The sequence below is a fragment of the Gopherus flavomarginatus genome, chromosome 8 (assembly GCF_025201925.1).
Source record: "Gopherus flavomarginatus isolate rGopFla2 chromosome 8, rGopFla2.mat.asm, whole genome shotgun sequence".
In the NCBI taxonomy this organism is placed as follows: Eukaryota; Metazoa; Chordata; order Testudines; family Testudinidae; genus Gopherus; species Gopherus flavomarginatus.
The window spans coordinates 86,308,365-86,322,500 of NC_066624.1; the positions used below are offsets into that span (position 1 = coordinate 86,308,365).

The 14,136-nt window shown below is 44.8% G+C and overlaps 2 protein-coding genes across 4 annotated transcripts in view; both read right to left on the minus strand.

Moving 5' to 3' along the window:
* Window positions 1-1,386: 1,386 nt before the first annotated feature.
* On the minus strand, window positions 1,387-6,892 carry COMMD2 (COMM domain containing 2). 2 transcript variants are annotated; one of them, XM_050966176.1, is made up of 5 exons: window positions 6,755-6,892; window positions 6,115-6,192; window positions 4,293-4,375; window positions 2,596-2,769; window positions 1,387-1,997 (listed from the first exon to the last, which is right to left on the minus strand). In XM_050966176.1, exons 1-5 carry the CDS (start codon window positions 6,819-6,821, stop codon window positions 1,800-1,802), a joined length of 600 nt encoding a protein of 199 aa, XP_050822133.1. In that variant the 5' UTR covers window positions 6,822-6,892; the 3' UTR covers window positions 1,387-1,799. The 2 variants fall into 2 exon arrangements, with proteins under 2 accessions (XP_050822133.1, XP_050822131.1); XM_050966174.1 differs by having other exon boundaries at window positions 6,100-6,192.
* A 2,440-nt stretch (window positions 6,893-9,332) lies between these two features.
* ANKUB1 (ankyrin repeat and ubiquitin domain containing 1) overlaps window positions 9,333-14,136 on the minus strand; it is a 30,752-nt gene continuing 25,948 nt past the window's right edge. For both annotated transcript variants that reach the window (XM_050965977.1, XM_050965978.1), the window contains one exon: window positions 9,333-11,123. In XM_050965977.1, coding sequence (XP_050821934.1) covers window positions 11,039-11,123 — 85 coding nt within the window. In that variant the 3' untranslated portion in view covers window positions 9,333-11,038. The remainder of the gene's footprint in view (window positions 11,124-14,136) is intronic.

The window sequence follows — 14,136 nt, forward strand, 5'->3', positions numbered from 1 at the left end:
TATCTAAGCTAGCCATTACTAGCTGATTGCCAGAACCTGCCAGTAGTAACTACTAGCACTTTAGCCCTTAGTCAAAGTCATGGCTTGCAATGACTCCCGCAGGCCGTTCTGGGAATTAGCTCTGCCAGCTTGCACTCTCCTTCCAGTGAGTCTTCCCCCCACATCCTGTCTCAGGCCTTGTCTACACTACAGGGGAAATTCGATCTAAGCTACGCAATTTGAGTTATGTGAATAGAGTAACTCAAAATCGACATAGCTTAGATTTACGTACTGTGCGGTACACACTACACGATGTCTACGGGAGATGCTCTCCCATCGACTCCCCCTACTCTTCTCAATCCGGTGGAGTACAGGAGTAGACAGGAGAGCAATCTGTCTAGTGAAGACCTGCTAAATCGACCACCGATGCATTAATCGCAGCTCTTCTATCCCCCGGTAAGTGTAGACAAGACCTCAGTCTGCAGCCCTGAATCTGCAGCCTACTCTTCATGGCTTGGCCCTCTGGCCAGGTCACTAACGTCCTCCTCTTCCAGGGAATTCACAGTCTTTCCAGACCTGCTGTCTACCTGGCATCTCCAATGCCCTGGCCACTCCCCGGGGGCTGGGAAGGGAACCCAGGCCCACTCTCTACACTGAGTTCCAGTCCAGGGACCCTCAGCTCAGCAGCTCTGGACTTCCCTTTCTTAGCCCTCACTCCTCGTTCCCTGTACTGCTTCTCACCATTGGCTTCCCTTCTCTATCTGGGTCTACCAATTCCAAAACCCTCCTCCCTTTCCAGGGTATGACTGCATCCAATGCACCCTGCAGTCTCCAAACACTGCTCCCCCTTCATAGGGGGAGACTGCCCTTGCCAAGCAGCAGCCGTTCCCAGAAACAGTGACCCCTATCTGCAGCCAGCTACCTGGCTTTATACAGGCCCCATCTGTTCCTGCACAGCCTGTTCCTCTAATTAGGGCTTTCTTCTTAGCCTCCAATCTATTAGGTTAATTGACCCATCTGGCCTCCATTAACCCCTTCCACTCCTGCATGAGGTAGCCACCCCATCACACCCCGCTATAGTCAAGGAAGTGCTAGCATATTACACATCTTTGCAGAAAGTTAAACAGTAGTAGAGTGCTTTGGCTAACATAAGTTAAACTTAAAAGTGGACTGATTCTCTTATTTGCAAGTCTAGCCAGAAACATAGGAAACAATATCTAAAACAAACCTACTATTTGTCTGTAATGTGACTTTGATGATATATGCAGCATTACAGAATTTGTTGCCACCACTTCATAAAAGCATCTTAGCAGCCACTAACAGAAGTTATGGCAGGGAAAAGAAGTGGGAACTTTAAGAGCTAAATTCAGTGATTCTATAAGCATAAGAATTTAGATGGAAGACCAATCCTAGTAAAATATCACTCCTTCTCAGTGTAAGTATTTTTTTATTTTAAGAAAGAACACAAGAGAAAAATGTTGCTTGAAAAATATAGCAATGAATACACAACTTGGTATTATATTGAGACAGCCCTATATAATATTAGGGATGCTCACCAAGGAGAGAGAACTAACGTACAGCTGACCAGACTAATTTCTATATTGAGTTAAAGCACAAGACAATTATCCTAACTCATATCAGGCATCTGTATAAAGTTAGCAACAAAGGAAGTTCGGCCTGTAACCACTGGCTGAAGATCCTGGCACAGGAAAGCATTTCATCTGATCCAGATGTTTATTTTCCTCAAAATGTATACTTGTGAACATTGTTTTCTACTACTGTTTCACAAATTACTTAATGAGATAAGTCACAAATTAATGTTATTTGATGTTGCGGACTATTCGCCTACAATGATTTGTTTTCATTTCCCCTAAGGCTTGTTCCAATTGCTGAATTAGGTGGAGCAGAGTAGCAGGGTCAGTTTGTAATATTTTGGTTGTCTGATCTCCATTTTGATCAAGGTGTAGCTTTATAGTGACAGCTGGTTTAATCTGTTGTCTCAGACTTCTGCTGGCAAGCTTTATGAAGATGTTCAAATGAGATGAAATGGGGAAGTAAGAGGGAAAAAAGAAACAGTATGTGTTAAAACAAAGAAATGCTAGGAACCCAAGTGTCAATCTGGAACTCAACACTTCGGCAACTTTATTCATAGACTGACATATAGTTTACTCTTTCCATCTGTATCTAGTTTTATCATCATCTAATAATGATTGCAGTTTCTGGTTTAATCAAATGTAGTTTTTTGCAATGCTGTCATTTTACAATGCTTCATTATATAGTACACCAAAGACTTTTTATTTAGTCTATTTTATTGATTTTTAAAAAGTTATCCTCTAATTTAGTATATAAATCTCTGACTGAACTCCGCATTGTAACAGTACATAAAACAATGAAATCATTTTGCAACATTAACTATATTCTTCATCTATCTTAAAGCCCACTGTCTTCCAGTGCACACTAGTAAATAAACATCTGCAAATATTTATATAAATGCAGATACTGCAGCCTCAAACATTTTAAGAAGATTGAATTAACCTTATTTTTTTCACAATAGCTGTTCTGCCAAAATGTGCTAAAATGAAATTCAGATTATCTACTAAGACTAGGGTATGTTACCTGCACATCTAGTCTCCATTCAAGGCTGTGGTAACTGGGAAGCTTTGGTGCCAGTTCACCAAGAATGCTTCTGATCTCCTTTCTGTTGTCAAGGTAAAGCTGGAGCAATAATTTGTTCAATTCTTCTGAGAATCCCAGAACAAGTACAGAGTCTTGGAAGTCTATCTCAGAAATCTAGAAATTAACAATTTAGAATATAATCAGGAATTGCACAACTGTTGTTGCTATTACTATGTTACTTGCTCCCCAGAATCTATATATCACATTTTCTAAAGTCACATTACCTAGTTACAATCCCTTTCATGCAGAAATATAAAAGAGGAGTTCCATATCTAGAATCCATCAAACCTCTCACATGTTAACTAGTGTATAAATGCCTATATGATATTGCTACCAAACATACATCAACATAGATAATAATATTCAAATACAACTACTCAAATAAATTAAAAAGGGCAAAAAAAGGCTTAACATTTTGTATTTAATCATTTTGGTACACCTATTTGAAAGTAGTAGGAACCAAAATAACATACTAATAGAAGGAGCTTATAACAATGACTTATTGGGCCTTGACAGATCCTAGTAAATTTCTAGATATCAGATACATTTATAAACTATTGTGTAGCATTATTATTAAAATTTTAAAGTACTCTGAAATTTCTAAAATGCCTATCTATGTACATAAGCACTGGGTGCAACACCAGAGCTCACATTACATTAATCTAGAGTGGCCCTTGTACTTTGACAGTCCCAGATCAATGGTTTTCTACATGTATGTTTTATTTTATGGTCTAGTTCAGTTTCTATTATTCTGGAAGGAGTCATGTACTTAAGAGAAGAGTCTTCCTTTTGCACTGTTGCCAACAAGTAAGTATTCCATGACAAGCTCTATCCCATCAAAATGCCAAGGGAATTTATTTCATTTTTCAGGTCACCCTACTTTCCGAAGGGAGATATTTCACTCTATTCCAAGAACTGGAAGCAATACCAGAAGAATACACGTGAATGAAGTTAACTCAGGACTACTAGTCAACTGCTCCACTTATTTCATACATTTGCAATATTCAAATATCCTCTTACTTATTGAACGGTCTTCCCAATGGGAAGACAATTTATTACCCAGGTACCTTTCTTTCTTTCTTTCCTATTTGCCTGGATTCATATTACCTTTTATGCTGATTTAGTTAAAATCTCACAAACTAAGCAGCATCAGGCCAGTAGCCTGGGTAGCTCCAAGAAACAACCAATAAGAGGAGTTAATCTAGTCTGTATTCAGTATAGCGTTTTGAACTCAAAAATAGATTTCCCTTCACTTACGTTGGATAGTTTCTTTAAAGTATTATTCCTCACTTTCTGTTCTTTATTGTTGTGTATTGTTGCTATGTGCTGTTAAAAAGTTTAACTCTAGAGCCACTGAAATGCACATGCTAGGCAAAGTGAAGTGAGTCACATAGACAGTGCTTTGGGATGCTTAATATTAGGATACTATGTAAAAATGATGTTGCTTTTATACATACCTTTTCGTTCTCCCATCATCAAGAAGTTGTCAAATTTTGAAAACCTGACTTAGGTCCCTTGTCTAAGTGTTTCCAGCATTGTAGGCATATTGTGAAAGCCTTTGTTTTCCAATAAAAAACTGGAGGACTTCTCTCAAACTTTTACCTCCAGATATATACTATCGCAACATTATTCCTTACCATGAGCTTGGAGCCCTCAGTGAGAAGATATGTTAATCCCTCAACTCCATGCTGAATAACATCACTACTAACATTAAGTTTTCCTGAAAACAAAACAGATATTGAAGACAAGGTAAGGTGTATCGGTCCAGGCTATAACACACAGGTCATTTAAATAAATAAATAATTTTTTAAAAAGCATAGCAGAACTAGTACAGACTTAAGTATACATTGCATGGTAAGTCACAACAGGACCTGACAGAATGCTTTAGAGTTTATTAAATCATATCATAAAATAATGTGCTCAGTTGTGTATCACTTTTTAAATCTAACCAATGGTGACCAGATTGGTACTAGTGTTGCCAACTTTCAGACTTTGCCCTTTGGAAAGGGAGGCATTGCATTAAAGGGACACAAACACATAATCACACCTAAATTATTTAAACCACAGTTACAAGTATAATTTACAATTGCTATAGACGAAAGATTTAAAAAAGAAAGGGAGTGTTTTCAGTTGTTTTTCTTTATACATTTGATAATCCTTTGGGTACAGCTAATGTCATTCCTCCACCTCCCAGCTATAATCCACTAAACAGACAATTTTACTCTGATAGTTGGATGGGCCTTTCACAAAGCAACAGGAGACGGAAAAATATTTTTCGAAAACCAGGAAAACATTACTGTAAGACAACAAAAAAATGGAAGAGAAATTTAGAAGCACCAGAAATTTATTTTGTTAATTGCATATTTCAAGTTGATGACATCCATTTAAGGCATCATGATGTTACATCTGTCCCAAATATATTTCTGGATTTTATATTGCTGCTCAACACTGCAGTATAAGGGAGGGCAAACTACGGCCCACGGGCTGGATCCAGCCCCTCAGGGCTTTCAATCCGGTCCGCAGAATTGCCAGCCCCACGGCGCAGCGCGGCTAAAACAGGCTCCCTGCCTGCCCTGGCCCTGCGCCGCTCCCAGAAACGGCCGGCACCACGTCCCTGCAGCCCCTGGTGGAAGTGGGGACAGATGGCTTTGTGCACTGCCCTCGCCTGCAGGCACTGCCCCCTCCCCCTCCAGCTCCCATTGGCCAGAAATGGGAAACCACAGCCAATGGGAGCTCAGGGGTGGTACCCACAGGTAAGGGCAGCACACAGCAGAGCCGCCTGCCCCATCCCACCCCCACTAGCCATTGTCAGACATGCTGTCCACTTCCGGGAACGACGCAGGGCCAGGGGAGGTAGGGAGCCTGCCTTAGCTCTGCTATGCGCTGCTGCAACCCCAGAGCTGCTCAAGGTAAGTGGCACCGGGCCAGAGCCCACACCCCTCCTGCACCCTGCATCCCAACCCCTGCCGTAAGCTTTTTAGCCCCCTGCCACACCCCTCCTTCACCCCAACACCCTCCTCTGAGCCCCCTCCCACACTCCGCACCTCCTCTTGCATCTCAACCCGCACTCTGCACCCCCTCCTGCATCCCAACCCCCTTCCCTGAGCCCCGTCCCACCCTGCACCCCAACCCCCTGCTGCACCCCAACTCCCTGCCCTGAGCACCCTGCTGCACCCCACACCCCGTCCCACACTCCCCACTCCCTCTCATACCCCAACCCCCTGCCCCAGCCCTACATTCATGGCCCCCATACAATTTCCTCGCCCAGATGTGACCCTCGGACTAAAAAGTTTGCCCCCACCCGTTGTAGTATCTAAGGATACGTTTTTGATTAATAAAATCTAAAATATCTAGGTTGTTTTAATTAGTGTTTTAAAAAACTCAGTTTTAACAATTCCCCGTCAGTCCAGCAAGATCCCAGGCAGCATTACCCTTCTGCCCCACTTCTCTTGCTCTTACTTGCGGCTCCTTCGTAGATTTTCGGGTTGGTGCCTTTTCTTAAGAACTCCACCGCGATACGGCCAAATTCACCAACAACTGAAATGAAAGGAGATTAAACGCTCTGCAGACCTGCCTAGTGACTCCTGTGCTTTGGGTAACTCTCGGGCAGTTCCAGCCTGTTGGGAGACAGGGGGCGTTTTGCAATGCCAGGGACACATTTCACACCTTGCCCAAGCCTTTGCCAGGTGTCCCTCATTAACAGAGCTGACATGTGGTCCCTGCAGAAGGCCCTGGGCTCTTAGGGGTAGGGTGAACAGACAGCAAGTGTGAAAAATCAGGACACGGGGTGGGGGGGTAATAGGAGCCTATATAAGAAAAAGACCCAAAATCAAGGCTGTTCCTATAAAATCAGGACTAATCACCCTACTTAGGGACCCTCTCAACCACAGCGGGCTCCAGCGGCGGGGTGATGTCTGGTGCTTTGGGAGCAGGACAGAGGACCCTGTTTCAGTTTATCAGGGTCACAGACCCCACTTCGCTGCCCAAGGGGGGCCACGCTGGCGCTGGGGGCTTGTGGGGTCTGTGGGCGCGAAGGAGCCCGGCCAGGACGGGGGAACAGGGCGGCGCAGCACGGAGGCCGGGGCGGGGCGAGCCGGACCTGCGCTGTCCACCTGGGTCAGGAAGCCCAGGTGCTCCTTGCGCTCCTCAGACAGCACCAGCAGCATCTTCCCGGCCGCCGCCGCTCGCCTGCTCCGCTCCTAGGCCGGGCGCCTCCCCGCGGTCAGCTGACCCGCTTCCCGTCAGGGTGGCTCAGCCAGCGCGCTCCGGCCGGCGAGCACGGCCCGGCACACGGGTTCCGGGGCGCCAGGAGCAGGGACAAGGCCGGGCGGGCCTCCTCTGCGCGGAACTGGGCTGCGCCTGCGTGTGCCGGGGGCAGTTCAATCCCCCCGCGCTGCGACCCAGGCGCCCCCGAGGGCGGGAAGGTCCCACGATCGCGGCCGGTGTCCAGCCCAGGAGCCCGAAGGGTCCCCAGAGCGCGCTAGGCCCTGAAGCGGGGTATCGGCGCCACAGGCACAAGGCTCTGTGTCCCGCACAGCTAAGCGCCGCGTCCAGATTTCAAACCCTCCGGTAGCAGGAGGGTTTCCACGCCCGAGTGTGGGTCAGAGCTAGCGCTGCATTGCGGCCCACCCAGAGCGTGGATTAACATCTCCGTATTTGAGGGAAACTGTTTCAGTGCTGCTACGGATTTCTAATTTCGTTAATTCACACGTTCAGGGGTTGATCCCGCCAAGCATGAGGTTAATCGAGTGCAGACAGTGCTTTACACGTGCAAGGCACGATGAGCCCTCACTAGTGAAGAGCTAAACAATCGGTTTCAAACATTGTTAATATTTATAGATGGTATGTAACTGTGCTTCACCTCTAGCTTTCAATTTACTGTAAATTATTCAAAAGGGAAACGAGAATAAAGCAGCTAATACTTATTTGTGGGTGCCCTATGTAGGTGGGTGCACTAAGATTCCCACAGCTGGCAGATTTTATTTGGGAAGAAGTTCATTTAGAAATGGAAAAGGCCTGTGGATACCAAGTGAAATATTTACAAATTTAGTTTAGAAGTCACCCTTCACAGCTATTTCCCTCCTTCCACCCCCAAGTTTTGACAAATCCCTAAATCCACTGTCCCCTCCAAAAAGGGCAGGAAGAAAACAATCAGCCTAATGTTCTTTATTGTTTATCTGCCTGTTCCTTTTGTCTAATTTTAAACTACTGGAAATATTAATAAACAGAAAATATTATTCTAAATGAAAATGTTTCCAACTGGTCTGAGAGACTGCCTGAGTAGGAGAGGTTTGGGTTTTTGTTTAAAGATACCACTCATCTACTACAGGGGTAGGAACTGTAAAAAATTCTATAATAGTTTCAGTGTGGATATCTAAAAATAATTATATAAGCAAAATAGATCAGATTTTGATTTTACCAATGTGCTACAATGATACTATGCATCTTTGTGGCTTTTTGTTTATTGATGACACTGTAATTCCTATAAAGTGCAGTCTAGTGTAATATGACCACAGTGAGACCAATTCCTTCATGTCACAAAAACAATGAGTCCGGTGGCACCTTAAAGACTAACAGATGGGCATAAGCTTTCGTGGGAAAAAACCTATTTCTTCAGATGCATGGAAGCAGTGGGTTTTTTACCCACAAAAGCTTATGCCCAAATAAATCTGTTAGTCTTTAAGGTGCCACCGGACTCCTCGTTGTTTTTGTGGATACAGACTAACACGGCTACCCCTCTGATACTTGGTTTCATGCCACAGTGGACAAACTGCCACAGATTTAAATGGGAGGAGGAGCAGATCCTAGATTCGTAGTTAAAAGGTAGTCACCAATTGGTTTTAAGTACAAGTATGGTATATAAATGTGCAGCATTGAAAATAAAGATACTATATGCTAATACCTGTCAAAAGAAGATATATAAGAAAAATGGAAATACATTGTAATCATTTTTATTTTTACAATTCTGTAGAAAATCTAATTTTTTGTATGTGATTCATGTTGACATTGGTTGACAAGAATACTGACAAGTCAAAATCACAGGCAATACACAGTGCAATCAGTTGCTAAACCAACAAACATATTTCAGTTGTTAATTTAATAGCTCACTTGTCCATCTTTTCTCTCATAGGAGTGAGAGGAGCAGAGGAGAAATACACAGGAAGACACACATACACATTGTTACTCCTGCTTCTCACAGAACCACTGAAGATACTATCTCAGGGCATGTCTACACTGCCCTGCAGTCTGGACTACGAGACTGTGAACAGCAGTGCGCACCGAAGTCCTGTGCTGTAACTCTCCTGTGCAGATGCTATGGGAGCAAGGTTCCCAGTTCTCATTACCATAGTCCTATTTGAAGAGGACTATATTAATGTAAATAAGAAATCTTTTTGCTTGTGCCTGCAGCATCCACACGGGGGAGTTATAGCACAGCACTTTGGTGTGCACAGTTCTTTACACCCCCATAGACTAAGGCAGACCAGGCAGTGGAGGCATGCCGTCAGACACGATTTTATCATTCTATATTTCAGGAAAGAATTTCAATCTGAAAGTGCTACCTGTATATCAGAGACATTTTGAGAGATGGAAATGATTTATTAGGCAATCTAGTCCATATGCCTGCCAATGCAGGAGATTTCATTTTATGAAATGGCAGGATTTTAAATGTGTGACCCCTTTGTGTATTTTACAGTACTTCTAATTCAGTTCATGTGACAGAGTATGAAATAGAATATTTCACACTAATTGGGGTCCCTGTTCTTCTCCCATTTAAGTCAATGGTAAAACTATGATTTCTCTGCAAGACAAGTCAGGCTCTGTACACCAAAATGCTTTGCAGAGATAAGTAATATACTCTCAGTTAAAGCCTGATCATGTTAACTCTTACTCATTCAAATAAGTCTTACTCATTGTAACATTAGCTGATCAAGTCAGTGGATAGTCACCCCTGTCATGTGACAAGGGTGTTAACTTTTTTTAACCCTTTCCCATATCAAATGACTGGGGTCAGACAATAAAAGCCAGTCTCTTAGGCCAGGTCTACACTCAAATGTGAAGTCAATCCACCTAAATCACTCGGGAATGAAAAATCCATACTCCTGAGTGATGTAGTTAAGCCAACCAAACCCCCACTGTAGATAGCACTAGGTTTGACAGAAGAATTTTTGTGTTGACCTAGGCTATGTCTACACTACCATGGTAAGTCAACCTACACTATGCAACTCCAGCTACATGAACAACATAGCTGGAGTTGACGTACCTTAGGTCGAATTAAAGCGGGGTCTACACCGCGGGGGGTCAACGGGAGAAACTTTCCCATAGGCCCACCTTACTCTTCTCATCAGGTAGAGTACAAGGGTCAACTGGAGAGCGATCCCTGTCAATTTGATGGGTCTTCACTAGACCCCTTAAATTGACCACTGGTGGATCAATCTCAGAGTGTGGATCCTGGCTGTGTGTCGATGTAGCCCTAGTTATCGGCTCTTGGGGAGGTGGATTAACGACGCCAATAGAGAATCCTTCCCGTCATTGTAATGAATTTCAACACTAAAACACTGCAGTTGTGCTGCTTAGCATTTCAAGCGTAGACAAGGCCTTGCAAACACTCCTGTTCACACATTTACTGCACACAGGACTAGTCCCTTGAGTTCAATGGGACTGCACAAGTAAGGATTACTCATATAAGTAAGGTTTGGCAGAATGAGGACCCTAAATAAATATCTCAATGGAAGAGAGAAAGAAAAATTAGCAGAGGAGACTTAAAAAAGGACAGATTCAATGAGGTAGAGAGACACAGGGCACGCTCTTCTGGATAGCAGGAGCTGTAGAAAAGGTTTTGATCAAAGTCATTGTGAAACTGTTTTAGAGAGAGGAGTGGAAGGTTTTTAAACTCCTAGGGAGTGCTGGAGGATGAAGTCTGCAAGCATGACTACAGGTTCAATAGGAGATTCTCACAGGCTTTGCTTGGCACATTAAAGCTTAGTCCTTGGTGATCTAATATTTCTCTCACAGTGGTGCTATACAATGCTGAAAACCTTTGGTTCACACTAATCTAATGAGTCATTCTTTTTCCCTTACACGTTGCATTCAGTTTTTCAGAATTATTTTTGTCACATGATTTAATCTTTATTCTCTTTAGAGCTAAAGAGATCAAACATCTGAAACAGATGAAGCCCAGAGCATCCACTAATGATTTATACATTATCTTCATGTAATGTATTAATTGTTAATATACTTTCATTGACCATATCTGTATACTATGTCATTGAATTTAGGATGCTTGTCGAATAGGACATTGTTGATAATGTTAGAGCATTCAAACATAGGCTCTCTTCCCAAACTACAGGTTCCTGGAAACATTCAATATGAAATCAGGCCTTCATCAGTATACAGGTTTGCAGACACTCTTCTTAGCTAGGGTTCTTGCAATTCCCAGTTGTTGAAGCCATGGTTTCTCTTTAAATGCACTGCAAGACAAGTGACAGGACAAATTAACTGTTATATATATGGATCATAAGCTGATTAGTTTATAAACTGACCCCTCAAGATGGATAAGTAAAAACGGAATTTTTTTATAACCCGTTCATAAGCCAACCCTATAATTCAGGGGTCAGCAAACTTTGGCTCCCAAGCCATGAGGATAAGCTGCTGGGGGGCCAAGATGGTTTGTTTACCTCAAGTGTCCACAGGCACAGAGGTAACCCTAAGTAAACAATGTGTCCCGGCACACCAGCTGCTTACCCTGATGGGCCGAGACAGCAACTGGTGGGGAAATTTTTTTGGGGGGAGGAGCTGGGAGTCAGGGGAGTAACCCCTGTGACCACCCCTCACATGACCCCACCCCTAGCCCAGGACCCCCACACTGTCCCCATCCCATCCCTTCCTGCCTTATCTGGGGAGGGCCAGGGGAGAATGTCTCTGACCTGGCTGGAGCTGCTAGGACAGGCTGGGCAGTGCGGCCGCAGCATGTTCCAGCAGGCTGGGCCGGGCGGTGAAGCCACAGCCTGCTCTGGGGAGCGGAGGCAAGCGGCACACGGCTGCAGCCTGCCAGCCATAGGCATGTGCACAGGGTGTGCCAGGTTTGCCCAGGGAACAGGGAACCGCAGCCAATGGGAGCTTCGGGGGAGGTACCTGGAGGCATGGCAAGGGCAGCATGTGGAGCCCTGTTCCCCCTCCTCGGGGTCGTGCAGGGATGTGGTGAGAGACGCGGCATGGGGCCAGGGCAGGCAGGTAGGGAGCATGCCGTTCCAGGTAAGTAGTGCCAGGCCGGAGCCTGAACCCCTCCTGCACTCTGCCCCTCCAATTCCCTGCCCTGAGCCCTCTGCCTGCACCTCGAACCCCTCCTCTGCCCCAATCCCTTGCCCTGTGCCCCTTCTTGCACACCACACCCCCTCCCACACTCCGCAACCCTCCCACACCGCAGCCTTTATGATGTTTGCCTTTAAAAAAATTAAATAAAATTCCCTGAGTGCACATTCTAATGAAATGTGCTGCGTACGCCTATGCTGCCAGCCCTGGACCTGCAGCTGCTTTGGAGGCTGAAGGGAGAACAGTGTGGCCAGAAGTGGAGAGACTCTGGCCCCACCTCTTCCCTTCTGTCTCTGCTGGCTGTGCTGCCTCTCCTTGCTCCCTCTGTTGGGCAGAGGGGCTGTGTCCCACCTCTCCCTCTCCTTTCCTATTCATAAGCCAACCCCCTTCTCTGGTGCTTTCCTTTTTTACTAAAAAAATTCAGCTTATGAATGAGTATATACGGTGTATCTTGCACCTTTTGCGCAGGCAAAACTTCCATTGACTTGACTGGGTATTTTTCCCAAGTAAGCAAGATCAAATTCATGATACACAATTCTTCTCACTAATGGCCTGATTATCAGTCTGACTATGCACAATTAGTTGTCTAATTTGTGTGTACAATACCCTGATTGAAAGTAATTGAATGTGCATATTATATAGTTAGATACAAACAGGCCATGAGCAGCAACCTGATATGAGTGCACACTGGAACTGCCTGAGAAGTTGCACAAATTAGACACACAATTGCTCACAGGAAATTTAGAAAATCAATTAAATGTATGGGAAATAACAGTAAAGAAGAAATATGATAGATTTTATCCAGTTATAAATTAAAACCATTTTTCACGCATCTTTTATCTACAATGTCTGTTCATCTAGTATTATTTTTATAACCTCAAAAAACGCATTCACAATGTATATTTTAAAGCATTTTTATCATATTACCACATTACTTTGTCAAGCTAGATACATATATTGCTAGTACTAATATTAATATATTTTATTCTGAAATCCTCAAGGATTGTTTAATATTATTGCCTAAAAAGAAGCAAACAGTTTTGATAGAGCATAAGCCCAAAGTCTGAATCAGCAGATTCATTTACACAATGCGTACACTACTGTTTTGGTAATAGAATGTGTCTGTCTGTGGCCCGGATCATGGCCTTCAGATTCATGCATCTGTCTCCTCTGCTAGAGCAGAGATCTGTGGCACCTACAGCTATATTCATGTTACGCACGGTGCGCACTGCTGGGCAGCAGTGAGGGGGAACAGCACTGGCCATCCCACTGCCCATTCAGATTTGGTCATAACAGCAGAGGAGGGAGTGCTACAGAGATTAAATTGAGTGAGTGGTGCTGTGACTAGGTGCATGGGCATTGCAGCACTATTGAAGTTTAGCCTTGTGTCATGATGGAAGGGACACGGTGCCAAACCTGAGTGGCACTGCGACTCCCCTGCACCAGATTGCAATACCATTTATCCCCCTCCCTATCCTGACAGAGGGCTGGTGGTGGGGCCAAACCTGAGTGGGCAATGAGGTGGCCAGTTCTGCTCCTCTCTGCTGCTGCTGTGGGACTGGCTCCTGCACATGAGTTCCTCCTGGGGATCTGCCTGGCCATGCCCCACTTCAGCACCCTGTGTCCCATCTCAGAGTTTGGGACCTACATGGCACCTGGCCAGGCCGGTCTGGAAGGCAGGGGTGCAGCGTGGTGCTAGGGACAGCAGCTGCAGCAAGGATGGCTTTACAGCAGTGGTGGGCAACCTGCGTCCCACCTGCAGGCTGCATGCAGCCCATCAGGGTAATCTGATTACAGATTGTGAGACATTTTGCTGACATTGATCGTCCGCAGGCATGGCTCCCCACAGCTCCGAGTGGCCACAGTTTGCTGTTCCCAACCAATGGGGGTTGCTTGGGAGCAGCCTTGGCCAGAAAAATTCTTGTTTGTGCATCTCCACTGAAGCGAGAGGAAGGTGCAGGGCTTCTGTACAGGGATATGGAGGTGGAACAGCCAGTCATTCCAAAGACAAGGCAACCCTCCCTCTTCCAACAATTAATAGAGAACTCTGAAGAAATGCACATGGGGTGTTCCTCCTCCATACTCCTACCATTGGTTTTACTACATAAGGACAGCCATACTGGATCAGACCAATGATCCAACTAGCCCAGTATCCTGTCTTCTGACAGTGGC